General features: G+C 35.2%; 1 protein-coding gene across 1 annotated transcript in view; it reads right to left on the reverse strand.

Moving 5' to 3' along the window:
• The window catches only part of LOC145690849 (uncharacterized), a 269,031-nt gene that overhangs the window by 11,540 nt on the left and 236,783 nt on the right, over positions 1–20,708 (reverse strand). Inside the window, exons 26-28 of the mRNA XM_081766211.1 lie at positions 17,648–17,940; positions 10,231–10,322; positions 5,677–5,867 (exon numbers count right to left, since the gene is read on the reverse strand). Of these exons, the coding sequence (XP_081622337.1) occupies positions 5,677–5,867; positions 10,231–10,322; positions 17,648–17,940 (576 nt within the window). The remainder of the gene's footprint in view (positions 1–5,676; positions 5,868–10,230; positions 10,323–17,647; positions 17,941–20,708) is intronic.

Genomic DNA, 20,708 nt, shown 5'->3' on the forward strand with positions numbered 1-20,708 from the left:
GTCATGTTCCTTAATTATTATTATTATTATTATTATTATTATTATTATTATTATTATTATTTTTTTTTATTTATTTATTTATTTTTTTTGTGAACTTTCACAGGCTTAATTATAGTGGATAACACTTTCAGTTTGTCTTTCAAATCACTGGGGTTAATATCTTTCAATTCTTCGTGTGTTAAAATGGTGGTAAGTTTAGTACACTTTTCAGACAAAAAGTTCAGGTGGTAGGCTATATCTTTACGATTACTTATATCGCAAAGAAAATTGAAATATTCGCTGTGATATTTAAGTTGCTCAAATCTTTCTCTTAAAAGCTAACACAATCACTTCTAGAACTTTGTAATAAAAATCGATCTTGTATCTTGTTTGTGGATGTTTTCAGTAGCTTCATCCTCTGCCTCGTACTGAAACTGTCTCTTCTTTCGACTTCGAGCTTGCACTGTATTACGTATCAGTGGATCACCCGTATCTAATGCTGATGCCAAGTCCATCGTATCAACTAAGTAAGATTTAAACTTTGCATAATTTCTGCTCCTCTCAAAGTACCCAGATAATTTTTTCAAGAAATCCTACTGCATCCAACACATGAGAATCAATGCTTTAAAGTCATATCAGACAACGAGTGAGTAAAGGAAAGAAAAGTAACTCAGCTGGTTTGCTATACACAGAGCATCGTGGACGACCATTCTATCGGTTCTATTGTCATTACTTATTTGAAGTAAGGCATCATAAACTTCCTATATTTGATAACTGAGTCAGAGCATCAATTCGGCTCTCCCACCTTGTGGTGGATTATGATTTTAAAGTGAGACTACTAATATGTTCCTTTAGTATGGCCTAACGTTGAACTGACGCAGAAAAAAAAAGTCATAAACTTTTTTTTAGCTATACAAAAAATGAAACATTTCTCAAGAAATAATACGCTGTACGATTTACTATATTCGGAATGAACAATTTGTAAATTGGTCAAAAACTCGCTATTAGAACCTAAATGTCTCTAGATGCTACCAGGGGCGAATCCAGGGGGGGGGGCGATCGGGTGATCTCCCCCCCAGAAGAGGAAACTTTTTTATTTTATATATAAATAAAATATATAGTTTATTTTTTGACGCTCTTAAAAGTAGCTCTAAGTAGCAGTATTACAACCCACCGCCCCCCAGAAGTCCGTCCTGGATCCGCCCCTGAATGCTACAGGCTAGAACGGCCTGTCTCAAGTGGGAGTGTACCTTTTGCATACTTGGAGCGGAGCGTTAGAACATTATTGAATAGAAAAAAAATATAAAAAGACACCGTGATAATCTTATGCACTCTAGCTCAAAATCCTATCTACACTGCTGCAAGGGAAATATTGAACGAGATACCTGTGGCTAGTAGTTTGATAATTGAAAACGAGGAGGAATGCTCTGAATTTCCTGAGAGAGTATTTCTTGAATGTGAGTGAAGTAAGTTCAATTACATTCTCAGGTTAACACAATCTTATTTTTCCATGTGAGCCTATTACGAAGCATTATATTTTGATAGTATTCTTTTCTTTTTCAAATTTTGCCGCCCATTAGACTTGCCGCTCTGGGCGGTGGCACGGCTCGACCCTCTCTCGCGCCGGCCCTGTCTCTACTAAAGAAGGCCTAAGAAAAGCTATTCAAGAAGAATGGGACATAATCAGTCCCGAAGCTACAGAACTACGAACTACTACAGGTGAAATCAAATTCACGAAGACTACAATCATTAACGCACAGGGTAATTTCACAAAATATTAAATAACGTAATATACTTTATAAGCACTAATTCAAGCATAAGTGTACGGTGACATTTTGCGTTTACAAAAAAGGAATTCTCTCTTTTCTTCTGAACAAAACAGTGATTGTGTTTGTTTGGCCTTTCTCTTATATATAGAAATAAAATGTATGAATGTGTAGTCTTAATTCTGGTTATATATATATTTTCCACCTCCCGTTCTCATGCTAGCTGTTTTCAATATAAAGTATGAACGGTGTACGAACACTTTCTGCGCTCACTGTAGGTATGTTGACAATAAGCGAATGTTATTAGAATATTTGTTGAGATTTCTTTTCCTCCACTGCCTTTCGCCTGGTTAAAAAGTAGTTTGCAGTGCTTTGGAGTAGCTGTAGGTGGGAACGCGATAATGTTTGAGACATACCGGCGACTTTTTTGTGTGTGAAAATAAGACCCTTATAAAACAGTAAATAACTGCAGTAGCAATTGTCTATGTAAGTGATAAAGACATATCCAACTACAAGAAACTAATACAGTATATATATTCATTATTGTGTTTCTCTTTTAACAGCTACTAGCTAGGGATGGCCAATTCCAGAATTTTTACTTTCCGGAATCCGGAAAGTAAAATCGGAAAAATTCCTGATTTCGGAAAAATTCCGGATTTTTTCCGAATGTCGGAATTTTTCCGAAATCCGGATTTTTTCCGAATTCCGGATTTTTTCTGAATTCCGGAATTTTTCCGAAATCCGGAATTTTTCCGAATGTCGGAATTTTTCCGAATTCCGGATTTTTTCCGAATTCCGGAATTTTTCTGGATTCCGGAATTTTTCCGAATTCCGGATTTTTTCCGAAAGCCGGAATTTTTCTGAATTCCGGAATTTTTCCGAAATCCGGAATTTTTCTGGATTCCGGATTTTTTCCGAAATCCGGAATTTTTCCGAAATCCGGAATTTTTCCGAATTCCGGAATTTTCCGAATTCCGGAAAGTAAATTTTCCGATTCCGGAAAACAAAATTTCCGGAATCCGGATTCCGGAAAATTTTGGCCATCCCTAATATATATATATATATATATACAGTGAAACCTGTCTTTAGCGGAATCGAGCGGGACTTGCAAAAGTTTCCGTTAAAGTCAGGTTTCCGCTTAGTGGAGGTAGATCTTTCCTTTCTTTTTTTTTATACATGCTTATAAAGGGGCATACTGAGGAAATATATTGCTGTACGTACATTGTTCGATTACATTACTTCTTTCTTCTACGAATAAATTACACATACACACACACACACACAAATGAATACAAAATATGCTATGCACATGTTTTCTTTATTTTTCTAATAGCCAAGCAGGGTTTTCCGTGTACATTGCTGCTTGACTTTTCGCATACACTTTAGCCTGACAAATTATACTAAGTGAATAAGAATAATTTTTTCGTAAGGCAAATTTTTGCAGTTCCTTGAAAGTTCTGAGAGAATCTTGATATGTATTTATTCTACAGTCTTCTTGGAACTCGGTATCGTATTCCTCTTCTTCCTCTATCTCGTTTACTTCTTTCCAACATTACGTATGATTCTTGATTAAGTTGCGGGGATTAAGGACAATTTGTGGGGGTGAATATGAGTAGTGGTTGGGGAAGGTCAACACTGTCCAGAAATATTTAACAAAAGAACGAACATTTTATCGGAGACAAACACAGAATGTCTAAACATCTTCTAAACACTGTAGTCCGGAACTCAGAATTTTCCGTTAAATGTTTATTTTTCTTTCCGTTGTCCGCGTAACACAGTTTCCGCTTAATGAAGGGAGTTTTACACGTTTTGTTCTCCCAAGTTCATGGGACCGTGAAACATTTCCCTTGAAGACAGTTTTCCGTTTAATAAAGGGTCCGTTGAAGACATTTTTTACTGTATATATATATATATATATATATATATATATATATATATATATATATATATATATATATATATATCACACTGATTTAAATTCAGTATTACTTCTTGCATACGCTTGCGTTTCCGTGACATATTGGCAGTTTTATCATATGACTGGTATCGACACTTACTAAAATCAATTTTACATTCATTTGTAAGATTATCATTACCATCTTAGCCATACTCTCTCCTGAGTGGCTACCTCTCTCTAGGAAAGTTAGAAAATGTTCAATAGGGAGTCCATCTTGTGAGACATGCCTTACAATAGCAATACGCTTATCAACATGTTACAGGTCAGAAGTGGAATCTATAGATAAACAGAAGTATTCGGTTTTTTAAGTAATCAAAAATTGTTTCTCGTTCTTTCAAATCTATCATTTGGATCAATTCATCACATATTATTCTTTAAAGATAAGATGAAAAACCTCACCCTTTATATCCAATTTAGGTTTCAAACAGGAGACCCATTAGAGTAAGACTGGGAAACAGGGATCCCATTACAAGCAGGACTGGGAAATGCGGACACTATTATAAGCAGCGCTGGAAAACCGGGTCCCCTTATAAGCATGGCTGAGAAATAGAGCCACATTAGAAATGAGGCCTCATTACTTGCTTCATAAGACCCTAATACATAACAATACAAAATACCGTTGTCGTATACGCCTTTTATCTATTTACTTTTGTTCATTATTTGGAAATTACATTACAGCCAGTTTGTTTCTTTAAATTTTTGGGGAGCCTCCAGAGCGTGGGGCTCTAAGCTATAGCTTGTTTAGCTTCTACATAAATCTGGCACTGACTATACATAAAGGTAATTTCTATATTCGAATTCCTCAATAAATTATCAAATCTCAAAAAGTGTGAGAGACCTTGGCGTATCGGATCCGATAGACTTCCACTCAAATTTTCTCACAAATGTATGTTGTGGAGATTACACCATATAGAAATAATTAAAACTCCCAAAACATACGTAACCAATAGTTTTAATAAATCTGTTGTCGTGAAGCTCCCACGTATTGCAATCAAAGACTCTAAACGACATGACATCATATTAAACAGGCATAGGGCGTTGTCTCAACAAATCTCGTGTCATACTGTTTGCTTATAAGTCGGAAACTAATCGATATGGAACGATGAAGGGTTAATATGAACCAGAAGTTGTATCCAATATATGTTCGATAGACCTTATATCGGACTCATATGCAGGTCAGAGAAGCGGTGGCACATGTTGCACGAGATACAGATTTAAAAATTGAATTTACTTCTGAGCACACGAAAACTCTAGAGTTTGCCGTGAAAAAGTGAAGTTCAGAAGACTCTTACAAATCAGTAGTCTCTGCAAATTTTTGTCCTCACTTATTTATTTAGCTAACATGATTAATGATTTTGAAATTATTGTTCTTTTAGGAGCAAGACTGTATGAGAAGTGGACCTACAGCTCAGGGTGCAATCCTAATCACATGAGCTCCCGCCAGGAGTCGAAACCTGGTAACCTAAAGCAAATACGCTTACGCTAAACGCTTAGTACGAATGAACTCTGTATTGACCTGTAACAATACATCTGCGAACGAAAGAAGAAACATCAAGTACGTTTATACAACACAACCATCCGTCAGCATAATTTATGGTTAATTTTAACAATTCAAACTTTTCTTCAGACACCAGTAGGATTGAATGAACATCCAATTTCATCACATTCGAACTTACGATTAGTGTATGCATCTTCTTCGGGCGAGTGATTACGGTTCTATTTCCGATGAGAGCTTAGTGTAGCTTGAATGCCTCATTACGTAGACTGAAACTTTGATCCTGCAAAGGACGCCAAACTAGAACCCATCAAACCAACTGCTTCATTACAATGAAACTGGGTTTTAGGTACTTTCCAAAATAACACATTCTCTATGCTCTCTGATATGAGGTTCCTTTTCGTTTTATCCCAGTGTTACATGTTGAAAGATGTACGATATCAAAACAATATTAGTGCATAATTAATAGTAAAACTCACCGCATATTGGCGTTGAAGTTCCCCAGATCTGAGACTTCTTTCCACATATTCCTCCAATTGGCTTATGTTTACTTTCTGGCTAAGTTTCTGAGAAACTGAATAATTCATTTGGCCATTTTCATCTTCAGATGCAGACATTTCAGCTTCACCCTGGGTCAATTTTGGATCTAACGCCGGCAATATGTCTGGTTCTAGAAATATAAAACAATTTCATTTTATATTTTAATCTTTTCCATTTTTAAAATTAGTGTATGTGATCGGAAAAAATGGATGTTGTGTTTATTACTTTCAAATTCATTATAACCCCACATTCGCAATTTCTGTGGACAGAGTACTGTTGCGTGAATCTTCAGCAGTTCTGAGAGGGTGTTATTGTTCTTGTAAAACTGATAACTTCGGGTTTACAGCAAAATGCTTGAAAGACTGCCATTATTACTGAACTGGCAATAGCGTCTCAAATACATGACTAGTAAAGAAATGTCAGTTTGTTGTCACTAATAAAAACTGTTAACCAAAGTAACCAAGTTTTAGTGCAAGTCTTATTTATTATAAAAATGGTAAAATGTATCACTTCAAGTGATAACTGTGCATGAAATCAATTTTTTTGGGATTGCGCCTTCCACTATAGTCAAAATTTCAGGTAGAATCCGTTACAATTGTTTAAGAGTTTAGAAACATAACCAAAAATAACTAACTGTACGTTAAAAGAATTACCGTCTGCAAAAGTCATGCACTGATTAATCTTATTTATGTCTATACCTCCTTGAAAGACTATGTAACTGAATTTAAGTAGTAAGGTTATAAACATTCATATTATTGGAACGAGAGGAAAGAACTACAAAGTCGTCACAAGAGTTGAATGTCTTCAGATTACATCATGCATATCATTTCAAAAAGGCCATGTTGCATACAGCGTACATATTATTTTCTAAGAACATCAATCTACCTCCAGCCCAATGGAACACCTTTAATCAAATTACAGTAACAAATTTTAACTTAGTTAGGGTGAGCCACGACCTAACAAACCCGCCTTATTTTTATATAAACTAGCTGTGAGAGCAAACTACAAGACTGTTTCCTATCTACAATGACGACTTTGCACTCCTGGGGAAGCACCACCAAGCGAAAAGAGAAAAAACTGCCAGCCGTGGAGTACCTTGAAATATTGAATATACATGACAAGTATAGCAATTTAATATCATAAAGAATGCCACAGAAACTCGTGTCATTTTGGGATGATTATATAACAATACTTTCCGATGTAAACTTACTTAGAGTACCATTAAATGTTGTGAAATAAGCTTGGATTTATTGTGTCCGAAATGGTATTTCACTGATACACGAACATGTGATGAAGAATGATTGTGTGGGACAGAAACAGACCAACCCCTGTCTGCCTGAAGGCACACACCGCTTGCATTTCAGGAAATCAGGGCTCCTGTGACGGACGAAAATCTTCCACAAAAAAGAATCATGAACCGACTACAAACATTAATGAAAACATTGATCATAATTCATCGCAAATTTGGGTTTAGAAAAGCGATGCAATGTGCGTACCCATAAGCTATTGCAAAAACACATTCAGGAGCGTCGCACTAACTATTGAAAACTTTGGGAGCAGTAATGTTAGGTGAAAACTGGAAATTTGTTGTTAGAATGGTTTATCTAGATAACTAGCACAAAATACATGTACTTTGTTATGGACTAAAAGCTGTAAGTGACTTTCGAAGATGATTCACTGATGTAAGATTCACTAAGTTCTGCCACAGAGTTCATGGTTATTACTGGATAGTATAATGGATACTCTTCCTACATCTGTTGCCAATAATACGAAGATTAGATCAGAATATTTTCATTGTAACATACTACCACTCGTTTGTCGATTCCACATTCTCATACATTACGGTAGAAATCAGAATCATGTGTGAATGAATGCAGACAAGATATCATATCATATTTCTTACCCAATTCACGTTTTACTCCAACACATAGCAGAAAGAAAGTTGGCACCAGTGCCTTTCCGTTTACATACATTCCAGTCAAGTCACCTGATGTCTAACGGAAGGCTCATTACGCCTTTGTTCATTGACACAAGTCTTATCTTACAGGAGACCCTGTACCGCTGAAGGACTTTTGAAAGCCTATCAAATGAAGTGGTTACGAATACAAATATGTATTATTCGTGCTAGACTCCTACAGTGGGAAAATTGCTGTTGGGATATTGCCAAGATATAGGACTATCAACATAGTACCGTCCATGGTGACGACATTTCTTTTTCAAGAGAGCTGATGTTTGAAATCATAAACATAGATCGGACATAACCTCTGTTTATCGTTAATTTTCTGTATCTTTTGAACAGACACTTGTTAGATGTAGTTTAGTCTGGCTTAACTACAATTTCCATAATCGCAAGAGAATAATCGTCGCAAACCAAAATTATAATAGTTATTTGAATGCAATAAAATTTCATTCATTTAATAGAGTGAATTTTGTCATGAGTAGTAAAACTACACAAAATAATAAATATAATTTGAATATAAAAGAGAAGATAACTTTAATCAAATTGAAACTCTCCTTACATAAATTAGATATTCAGTATCATATCAGGAAAGATGATACCCAGCCCTTTGATGTTTCTAACGAAAGTAACATCATTTAATGTGAGAGGGCCTGTATTAACGTCTTCAGAGATGTTAATTGAAGACAGAAATACATGTTAGGTAAAGAAAAACACTCACCTCAAATTCTGGGTTTAGACAAAAATATTGTTTTTGTGGCTTCTTGGGCTATGTTTTTTTTATTTCGTACTATTAACTTTGGTTGTCAGACAGTTGTTTCTCTATTTCAATTTTTCTGCTGGCCACTCTGTAGTGACTGTACTCGTTTGATTTCCACTAATGATTACCAGAATTAGTTAGCTAGTAGGGAGCGGATAGAAATAGACCTAGGTTAGACTTAAGTCTTAATTCGATTTGAGATATTTTTAATTCTTGGTTTGTAACTTTCCGCATCTTCTGGCTTTTCTACTCGTTCTTCATTTTGAACTTCTGCCAATAAGTTTTTATGCGAAACTGAAGGCAGAGGTGTTATCCCGTATCAGAACTATTTGACATAGTGCAACATTGCATTATTAGATATTTTAGGTTTCGGAATCTTGGATTGTGGGACCTTAATAATGTTCACATCCACATTTATGTGAAGAAGGACTTTTTGTTACGTAAAGTTGTAATATTAGCGCTCCTCGTCCATTTTCATGTTACCTAAACGTTCCTATGTTACATATTTTCAGCTAAATAACACCAAATTTGTTTTTATTTAATAATAATAGTAACAAAATAGCATATAATAACACATAGCTATTGCAATATAACATATGCAGACTGATTTACTATTAGACAGGCAAAGAAAAATTAAGTCATATAATGAAAGCTTAACTTACGCCATAACAAACGGTTCTATACCAGTGATTTTATTGTAAATCTTCTGGAGTTGCTTGCCATTTGTAAAATATAAAAATCGAATAAGTCATATGTCAATAGAATGATTAAACATCTTTATACGAAATTATCTTTTCCTGTAGAATATTTGCTGGATAAGATTCGAAGTACGAATAAATTGCTGATGAGTAAGAGAGTATGGTTTATGCTCCGACCTGCATAAAATGACCAAGAAACCATTCCCCACATAGCTATTGTACATATCACTCTGCATTAAAAGCATTCATTTTAAACTTTCTCTTGTTTCTCACACTACTATTTGGCGATTATTTTGACTGTTTATGCTCTGCAGTGTTCTCTTAGTGATTCTCTTGATGGGGTTATTACTCATTATTTTACACAAAGTTATTTGTGTTCTCATCATTTTCACAATACAAGTTAGTAATGATACTTAAACCCTTGAATTACTACGTAGACAAATTTCTTTTAATAAAATATTTCTCAATTTCTTTGACAAAGTTATTTTATGTCTTCATATTGTTTGTATGTGTTACTCCATAAAATTACTTATTGATTGTATTTTATCCTTTTTTGTTTTGGAAACGTATTTTTCGTTCTTTTCTCATATTCCTTCACTAAGTAAGATGTATGTTCCCCTTGAAAAGCATATAGTGTAGCCCATGGCGGTGTGATACTAAGGCCTGCCTGCATATAATCTCGACAAAGCTACGTCTGTGCCAAAGTCATATCATTCATTTCAGCCCTTAGATCTCAAGGTCTAAATTTAGCACAGGAAGATAAACCCTCTGAGGTCCACTTGAGCTGGGGAGAGAGAACTAGGCGCGAAGAGAAGGTCAAAACTGGTTCGTTGATAAGCAGATACCTTACTGATTATAACGCCGCTATGCTCAACAGTAAACATAAAGAATCAGGTATAAAATAATAAGGTATTTATGCTTTACAGGTAAGAACAAATCATTTAGATGTGGTTTGTCCTTATATCTGATTTTTAAACTTATTAAAGAAAAATATTTCCCATGTAATTCAGACACGGAAACCCTTCACACAATTTTTTTAAAAAAAACTTGGTTATCATACGTTGTTTCAGTCGCTTACCTAAAGACTTTGATTTCAAAGCAGACATCGTCAGATCATCAGTTAAGTGCACTTCATCAGATATCTGGGACCTGCGGTGTGATTTTTTGTACCTGCAAAGAAATGTTCAGTATTATCTGCAATTAATAAGGAATTATCAAGTTGAATACAAACACATATTCTAATAAATTAACATTTGGATTTATGATAAAACGGTTTACCACCCTAATTAGTAAAGTAAGTAGCATAAAATGTGACTTTAGATTCAATTGATAGAATTCACAGGTTGGTTGGGTTGTTGAATTGGTCTCTAGAGTTCCTTTCGTCACCATGACCACATGAGACATGGACGTCTTAACTGAATCCTAAATACATGAGTTCCCGCTGAGAATCTAATCAGGGTTTTATACCTCTCGCTGAAGGTGAGTACCATAACTAGTGTTCCCACAAGACTTTAGTCGAGCTCCTTCGTGGCTAAGCGGTTAGCGTGCGCGCTTTTGGCGTGAGAGACCCGGGTTCGATTCCCGGCGGGAGCTCATGTGGTTCGGTTTCCACGTTAATCAGTAGGTCCACGTCTCATATAGCCTCGCTGCTGAACGGGACGCTAAACTAAAATCACATCACATCAAGACTTTAGTCGAGACGGCAAGACCATTTTCCAATTGATCATAATACAAGAAAACACGCCAATTCTCATCTTGTTTTCTCATGAAAATCCCAGAGAAAGGATAACTTTCTCGTGTCTCATGGACAACACTAGTTCACCCAAGTCTTATATCTGAAACACTCCTTTAGTGTTATATGATTTAGAGTATAAGGACTAAGTTATTATACGAACACAGTGAATAGGGTTTATCAACATAGAAAGATATTCAAGTCATTACACAACATTCCGCTATAATATATGATTAAATGTTTTGTATTACGACCTTCTTGGATCTCTTGTCACCTAAAAGAAATTTTGTAAATTTTAACTGAAACTAATAGTACATTGCGTACATCCAAAAGCACTGAACTTTTTGATTCGAATGTGACACTTTCTGTGGTAATAGTTTATGTAAAAGTGTAATATTGGAGCCGAAGATTCATTTTGAAATCCGTGTAGAACACCAAAATAGTGGTCATTCAAGGTGACCGCCATGAGCCACGGCATTGCCTTTTCAAATAGCTATTGCTTCAACACTACTCATCAGAATTTAATGATTAGTACTGCATTCTCTTAACAATAAACAGTCTTTTAACTACATAGTCCTACATGTACGTATGACGTATGAGAAAAGGAAAATTGGGGAAAAATCGGGAAATTTCTAAAGAAAAAGTTTTTTTTTTTTTTAAGTTTGGAGATCTATAAACTGACCCTTGGTTTAGTACACAATGATTTTGATATCTTACATATAGTGACGTGGGGAAAATATTTCACAATCCTACTTGAAATTAGAAAATACACGTATGTATGTATTATTAGGAAACATTATAATATAAAATTTCTTGAGCGGGTATAATTCATGTAACTTTTATGATAAGTACGCTATTCTCTTCAGAATGATGCAATCTTTCAAATGCAACATTTTTTATGTCCAATAAAGTTCAGGAAAGGGACATTTTGGGAAAAGCGAATATTTCTTCGAAAAATTCCTTTCTTCAGGCATTTGAATTCTCTTACAGTAGCCCCAGGTGAAAACACGTAATCCAAACATACCACAAAAATATCCCAGAGTATTGTTAACATTTTGTGCAAACAATGGTCATCTCCATCCTTCTGGTTTTGGAATATTGTTCTTCGCTGAGATTGCACGGCCCCAAATTTCACCTCTCTGGTATGCTGAACGAAGGCAATATTGTCTCAGTGTCTCTTATATTGGGGGAAGCCTTTGTAGACTGTGACATTTTAAAGTAGACAGAAAACTTATAAGATGATTGATTGAGAAATCTGTGTCTTTCTATTACAGTGAAAGAGTGAATTTCTCCAGAAAAAGCTCGTCAGAAATAGACAGCCATGGTAGAGAGATCGTTTAGAAGGCTTCAGTAGTTTCAGTTATGATTTCCACACTTTCCGGGCAATCTGTTTGCCTTCCATTGCAAACGAGGACGCTAGATCTGTTCTAGTAAATGCATGAAAACCCCTCAATGCAAGAGCTTCGTGTTCACACAAAAGTTTCAAACATATCATTACTGCTCTTGAATCTCTGACATTTGCCAAGTCAAAGGCAATCGACATGTCCTGATGTCCAGCAGTTCTAAAAGTGTGAAAAATAGATATCGACAAAACAAGTACAAAAATGAAATGAAATCTTTGAGTTTTACGTCCGACGGTTATGCCGGTTAGGCTAAAGAAGAGGATGATAGTGAACAGTGAAGGAAATGGTGGAATGAAGAAAGTGGGAGGAAACGGAAGAACCCCAAGGAAATCCACGCACACGGTGTTTGTCCACCACAAAGTTCATTTGGCGAGGGCTGGAATCGAACCCGGGACCCCAAGCACCAGAGTTGAACGGACTACCACTGAGCCACCGCGGCCCGCAAAACAACTACATCAGTGTCTTCTGTGGAAATCACAACTTTTGGCTCCATGCCTAACACTGTTTTTAGCGTGGATTGGAATTCTTCCGTCAGCTTCCTTCTTTTGCCTGCATTGTACTCCAGCAATTGAAGTTTCAGCCGGCAGAGATTAACAAATAATGCCGTCAATCTCAGTATTGATATGATCCCAACGAATATTTGTACCGTGTTATGCAAAAGTGAACTAAGCGCCAAATTTTGAAAATCCACGTAAATGCGACGATTGGTTCCTGATAAGCATTAAAACGTTTTGCGCAATCGAAAAGAGAGGAAAATCAACACCTTTCCAAGAAAAAAAACATAATTTCACTTTTGATTACGGCTACACTAATGCTGGACATCAACCTTTAAACGTAATTTTCTCAAAAGTATGAAAGTGGCGCTTAGTTCGCTTTCGCAGGACACGGTACATTTAAAAGTGTATGTTTCCCAAGTAACCTGAAGAACTATGTCTTATTCTGTTCACAACAGTTGAAATCATTCCAAAATTTTGGTAGCATATTTCCTTCTGCTACTCGGTGACGAAACTTAACGCCTCTCTTATCTCTCGCATGCTTCTTAGGCAAATTTTCGAGTACGTGACCTACGAAATATGTATTCTGTTTGCACGGAATCTCTCAGAATCATTAAAAATTCTGTTTTTTAATTCCATATCACAGTATTCTTTAACCGTTTGTGACGTTTTGAATGGAGGAGGATATACTTGTGCTGCCTGATCATAAGTGAGTGTATCATAAAATCCTTCGAATCCTGACGTGTCAATAGCTTCTTCCAAGATTTTAAGTAGCTGAGATCTCCGACGTGGTCGCAGAACAGCATTTTATGAAATTGAAGATGGGGTACTAGTATTCTCATGTTCGAAAAATTGTCCAAATCCAAGTTTTCTGATTTGACTTACAATGAAAGCCATAGAGAAAAGCTCTACATCATCTACTTCAAAAAGCTGTACCCTACAAAGTATTTTTCCAACAAAAGATGCACTAAGGCAACATTGCCTTCGTTCTGCATACCAGAGAGGTGCACTTTGTGGTCGTGTATGCACACAGGACAATATTCCAGAGTGAGAAAGATAGAGATGGCCCATTGTTCATGGGAAGTGGACACTAGTCTGGTATTTTCATCCCACTATTATGGAAGCCTGTAGAGAATTCGTCAAATGTGTTGCTCCGGATGTATTGCACGATGCACCTGTTCAAAAGCAGAAATTCCATGCACGCTGCTTTTTACAAAATATACTGGTGATGGACAATGCAACAATAAATACAATAGAAGGTTGGAAGATGATCAAGAATCATGAGGACTGTACAGAAGAAGTTAATGTTGTAGTTGTTTGTAAATATTTATTATATTAACGTAGTATTTCTTCAAAAAATAATTAAAATCATTGCTATTTGTAAAAATAAGTCTTTCTTTACACCTTTGGAACCCCATGGCTGGAAGGAGATATTAAGAAAAAATAAAAAAGTTAGTTATCAATGAAATTTGTGAGTAATGCGAAACAATCTGATTTTGAAAAATGTGCAGAACTCATAAGTTATAGAATTGAATGTATAAGAACAGAAATGTATCCTCTTAACAAGAGTTTTCGATTTTTTTTCACGACCTCACTAAATAAGATATCGAAATGGTGTTTGCACAAAGCATTATTAATACTCCCGCTATTTTGTCTGGTATGTTAGAGTTGCGTACCTTTACCTGCAGTCGCTATAAGAACACCTAAATCGGACAATTATTAGATAAGATACAAATGAAAATAATGAACTTCTTAAATGTCTTGAGTAACCCCATAAAATTTACCTCTCAATTAATCTAAGGGCATAAACTACTCTTTTTTTTTCGTACGCCAAGGGTTCATGGACAATGTTGCATTTGAAGCATTCCGTCAATGTAACGAGAATGACGTACTGACCACAAAATTTGGATGGTTAGAATTCTGTCCAAAAATTTTATATCATAATTTCCAGTTATGTTTTACTTGAAACAGGATTGGGAAATATTTTTTTACGACGTCACTAAGTGAGATATCGGAGTGGTGTTTAAAGGAAGCGTTAATAATACTCCGGGATATTTTTTGTGGTATGTTAGGGTTGCGTACTTTCTCCTGGGGCCACTCTAAGAGGATCCAAAAATCTAAAAAAATGATTTTTTCAGAGAAATATGCGCTTTTCCCAATTTTTTCTTTTCTATACATTATTGGGACCTAATCAATATTTCGTTTCAAAGATTGCATCATTCTGAAGAGAATAGTGTACGATTCATAAAGTTTGGATGGATTGTACCCGCTCAAGGAGTTCTACATCCTAATGTTCCCTATTGATATATACGTAGATATTGTATTTTCTAATTTCAAATAGGATTGGGAAATATTTTTCCCACGTTACTATATTTAAGATATGAAAATCTTATTTATCAAAAACATTACCAATAAATAAATGTATTTTTCATTATACAATGTGATTGTGCACTCTTACCTGCGATCGCTCTATGGATCTCCAAACTTCAATAATTTATTTTTTCCTGAGAAATTTCCCGATTTCCCCCAAATTACTTTTTTCTCATACGTCATACGTACATGTGCGGCTATCCAGTTGAAAGACTGTTTATTGTTAAGAGAATGAAGTACTAATCATTAAATTTGGTTATGAGCCATGAGAGCGCAATGAGAGAGCTATGATCTTCAAAAAAAAATTATTATAAGAAATATGAATAATATACTCTATATTATTTCACATCATTTATCTTTCTTGTTGCTTTTCGTCCATTTCATCTTGTTTTATTACTTCTCATAAACTGTGAAATACAACATAAATCAGCGGATACGAAAGTTTGTTTCCAAAAAACTATCTTAAGAATGTTTAGAATACCGAGACAAGGCTATTGTCAATTTTTGTGAATTCATAGTCACTCTCTATCAGTAAAGTGATGATTGAGTATGCACATTGTAATCCATTTAATATCCCAAGATTACGATTCGTCTCCTCTCTTAACCTTCTATTCACACCAGAAGTGGTACAAATAGCAGTTTCAGCTTTTAACGTTAGTCATCCGATGTAAACGGTAATAAATATATATTTGGTCTAGGAATTAATTCGTGCGGTTGGACAAGAGATGGCGCAACGAACGGAGCGTCCCACAGTTCCGTGTATCCACACATGTGTTGCAAACCCCTGTCATCGCGTATCGTTCGTAGTATAGGGCAGTGGATTAAAGCGTCAACAACACCAGTTTGTAGTTAAGTGAACATGGCGCAATTTGTGCCTGATAAAGTGTTTTTGCGGGGTGTCCTACTGCATTACTTTAACATGCAGAAAAGTGCGACTGAAAGTCATCGTATTTTGGTGGAAGTGTATGGTGACCATGCTCTAGCTGAGCGAACGTGTCAGAAGTGGTTTGCACGGTTTAGAAGTGGTGATTTCGGCTTGGCAGACCAAGAGCGAGCTGGACAGCCAAAAAAATTTCAAGACGAAGAATTGACAGCATTGCTCGAGCAGGATTCGTGTCAAACGCAGGAACAACTTGCAGCAGCATTAGGCGTTGATCAAACAACAGTCTCCAAACGCTTGAAAGCCATGGGAATGATTCAAAAGATGTCACATTGGGTTCCACATGAATTGAAAGACAGAGACGTTGAAAGACGAAAAACCATTTGCGAATTGCTGCTTCAACGACAGAGCAGAAAGGGGTTTCTGTATCGAATTATTACGGGTGATGAGAAGTGGATCCATTACGAGAACCCTAAACGAAAAAAGGCCTGGGTGAAACCAGGTGAACCAGGTCCATCACAACTAAAACGAGATATTCACTGTGCAAAGGTTATGCTGTGCATATGGTGGGATATGAAAGGTGTGGTGTACTATGAGCTGCTGCAACCGGGTGAAACTATGAATGGAGAACGTTATCGACGACAATTAATGCGTTTGAAGCAAGCTCTGGCCAGAACACGACCAGAATGGGAGAACAGACATGATAAACTTATTGTTCAATATGATAACGCTCGCCCACATGTCGCAAAACCGGTCAAAACCTATTTAGAAAATGTTGGATGGGAAGTTTTACCCCACCCGCCGTATTCACCAGACGTTGCTCCTTCAGACTACTACTTGTTCGATTGCATGAACAACGATTTGATTGGACAGCGGTTTACTTCTTCAGAAGATATCGAAACATGGGTCTCTGACTGGATCGCTTCCAAGGATGAGGACTTCTTTCGCCACGGAATCCGTACATTGCCTGACAGATGGGCAAAAGTGGTGGCTAGCGATGGACAATATTTTTCTTAAGGTATTTATGTATTTTGTGTTTGTACTACAACTTCAATGTGTGCGTACGAACCGCACGAATTAATTCCTAGACCAAATACATAGAATAACTTTTCTTAGTCGATTCAATTTCCCAACGATAAATTACGAGCGCCACCCTTATCTGCATACTAAACCCTTAAGTGGTGTGAAAGCTTCTCTCTCTTGTTAAAAATCCAACGAATAGATTTCGGCACAGCTTTTGTTCTTATACTAAAACCGAAATATTAAAAACTAAACCTTCTGGTTCTTACAGTGATTTTTATTTAGTATCAATTGTAAGTGATAGCCATTTATTATTTGCAATACGGTGATAGTATTCTAAGAACAGGTTCAATCTCGGACTCAATGTATTCAACTACTGCATCTGGAAATTATTTATCTACTTATTTTCGTAGAAGTGTTCAATTCTCATAGTTTGGAAATCTACGTAGTTTCACAATTACAAAAAAAAAAAAAAAACACTATCTTGTTATGCTTGAAATAAATAAATATGTCGACAAAACTAAACATTCTTCTAGAGATGCATTTCTTCCCATTCTCAGCATCACACACACACAAATATTTTAGGACTTACTTACCTGTACGACAGCACCAAAACAATAATAATTAAACAAATGACAGTGATAACGCCAATTGAAATTCCTATGAAGGATGAGTCTGTCGTGCTTCCAGTGAGTGGCTGATTTCCTATCAACACTTTCTTGGTGACATATTTATTACTTGCTTTGATTTCACCTTCATATTCATTGATAAGAATAACAATGGCTTCATAATGGTAGCCTTCTTTGAGTGGGTAATTGTGGTAGCTCCCATGCAGACCGTTTATGGAATTATTGGCCCCGATTGTGAATACCTTTGTCGATAGTCCAGGCTAAACAAAAGAAACAATAGAAAGTAGATACAACATATCGTAGGGAAACCGGGCAGTACCAACAATGCTTAAGAAGATAAATATTTACGAACTTCCTAAATCTAGTGCAGAGATAGTAATGGTGTACAATTTAAGTTTTTGATTGCGGATGATGTTGTTCTAATCGTATTCCATTTGATTTTTCATTTCTTTTTTCCTGTAAACGTCAACAACGAAAGTATCGAATTTTGTAATGTTAATGTCTGTATGGTGTTAATTCCCGAACTATGGATCATTACATTTTAGTTTTGGATCTAGTAAAATGTTCGACAAAAATTCCTAATTCACATTTAGAACAGACGTATATTTAACAGAACTTTTACTAAACGTTGATCCGATTCATAAGTAAATGCTAGTTTTGATAAGCTACAATGAACGGCTGATAATTTGGTTGCCTAAGGTACTTTCCAATGATTTTTATTTATTTATATCAGACTCCAGGCCCCGAGGAGCCTTAGGCTCACTTTAAGGGGCAATACATTGGTAACATTTATTTTACAAAAAATGCTATGTATGGCCTCATTCAAGATGCTGGTTAATTATTATTCGTAGGTATTTATTTTCAGTAACTCTTCTTATTTGTTGACTATGCAAATAACTATTTATATTATGGTCTATTTGGATGTCTGTTTTCTTACGGAAACCTATATATACAGGTTTTTCTACATTTAGTGAAAGTTTATTGCAATTTAACCAATTTTGTTGTATTATATTTTCTAATGTATTTTTATTTTCCTCTGTGTATGATATATACATATCGTCAGCGAGTAATACTAAAGTATCATTTAGTTTGATGTTTCCCACATCATTTACATGTATTAAAAGTTGGAGGGGCCTCAAACAGGATCCTTGTGGCACCACACATATAATTGTCTGTTCTGTACTTGTGAAGCTATTTAACTCAACGTATTGCTTTCGTCCGTTTAAATAACTCTTGCAAGTCATCTAATTCCTATATTACTAAGTTTGTTAAGCAGAATGTCATGGGTAACTGTATCAAAGGCTTTGCGAAGATCAATAAATAATCCTGCTGATACCTCTCCTTTATCTAAGGCCTCTTCTATCTTAACATTAATGTCAGAAACTGCTGATTGTGTTGAGGAAGATTCCATGAGTCCATACTGATGTTTGTAAAAGAAATTGAGAGATTTTAGGTAACCTAATCTAAAGTTACAATATTTTCAATTATTTTTGAGAGCACAGGCAAAATTGAAATAGGTCTATGGTTATTTAGTTCCTCAACATTTCCGTTTTTATGAACTGGAAGTACTTTGTCTATTTTTCAATTAGGGGGCATTGTTTCCGAAGTAAAAGAAATATTTACAAGATTAACAATGCATATTCTTAACTGATCCTGGTAACTAATGAGAAATTTATTGTTAATTTTGTGTTTAGCTGCACTATACAGTATTTCGGTTTCAACATTCTTATTACCTTCTGAATTTCGTAGGCTGTGACTGGGCTTAGGAAAAATGAATTGTTATTAACTGGCTCGTTCATATATATGTTAGGACTTGAATCGTTAATATTGTTAGGAAGATTTGAACCAATAGTGACAAAGAAATCATTAAAAATACCTGATACGTGTTCCGAAGAACTATTTTATCTTCAATTTTTTTATTGTAAAATTTTGTTTGCTAGGGAAATCGTTAGTATTTGTTATTACTTCATTCACGGTTTTCCAAAACTTTTTAGGATTATCTAGCGAATTTATTAATGTTTTTTGATAATACATGCTTTTGAGTTTTCTCTTTTCTCCTGTTACTTTATTTGTAAAACAGATATATATTAAGTTTTAATATTTCATGACTAGGATATCTCGTGGTTTTTGAAACGAGGATATCTCGTCTATTGGTTAATTCAAATAATTCTTTATGGACCCAAGGAGATACTGATGTATAGGGTTTAGTGTTTAAGATTATTTTCTTTTTAACCGAAGTTGAGTTTTTTTATTCCATTATTTAAGAATGAAATAAAATTGTTGTAATGCTTGTTTACATTATCATCTTCATTATTAAAGTTTTCCATTTCAAAATATATTTTAGTTTTATTATGGTCATTCTTATGAGAAAATCACTCTTCTATGTTTTAATGTTTTCCTCTAAGCTCAGTTTTCCACAGTTTAATAATTGTTACTAATACCCTATGATCCCTAATATCATTTTCAATAGTACATACAACATGTTGTAAATCACAATTGTTAGAATACATATGATCTTAAAGTGACCCATTTGTTTTACGAACTCTAGTAGAGTACTTTGTATTGCATAGTAACAACTCAAAAAGCCTTATTGACTCAAGTAAATGCGCTTTATAAGTATCTACATAATTAATTATATTAACATTTAAATCTCCGGTTAATATTTTTTATTATAATATAGTGACAATATTGTTTCAAGACCTTTCATCAATCGTGGACTATTTTGTTATTGACATTATACGAGTATATACATTCTACAATCATATTTTACTTCAATCCCTAATATGCTGTGTTCTTTTTCAATTTTTATTTTTTTATTTTAAATTGCCATGAGTTATGGATATATATTGCTACACCTGCTCCAAGCCTATCCCTATTCACATATACTGATACATAATCTACTATAGTAAACTAATATATTTTCAATTTATCTACCCATGTTGCAGTAATTACCAAAAAATCTACTAGCGAGAATCTATGCAATATTGTCTCTATTTTATGCAATTTATTTTTTATACTTCTAACATTA

This window comes from Thermobia domestica, chromosome 7 (genome assembly GCF_964235325.1).
Source record: "Thermobia domestica chromosome 7, izTheDome1.hap1.1, whole genome shotgun sequence".
Lineage (NCBI taxonomy): Eukaryota > Metazoa > Arthropoda > Insecta > Zygentoma > Lepismatidae > Thermobia > Thermobia domestica.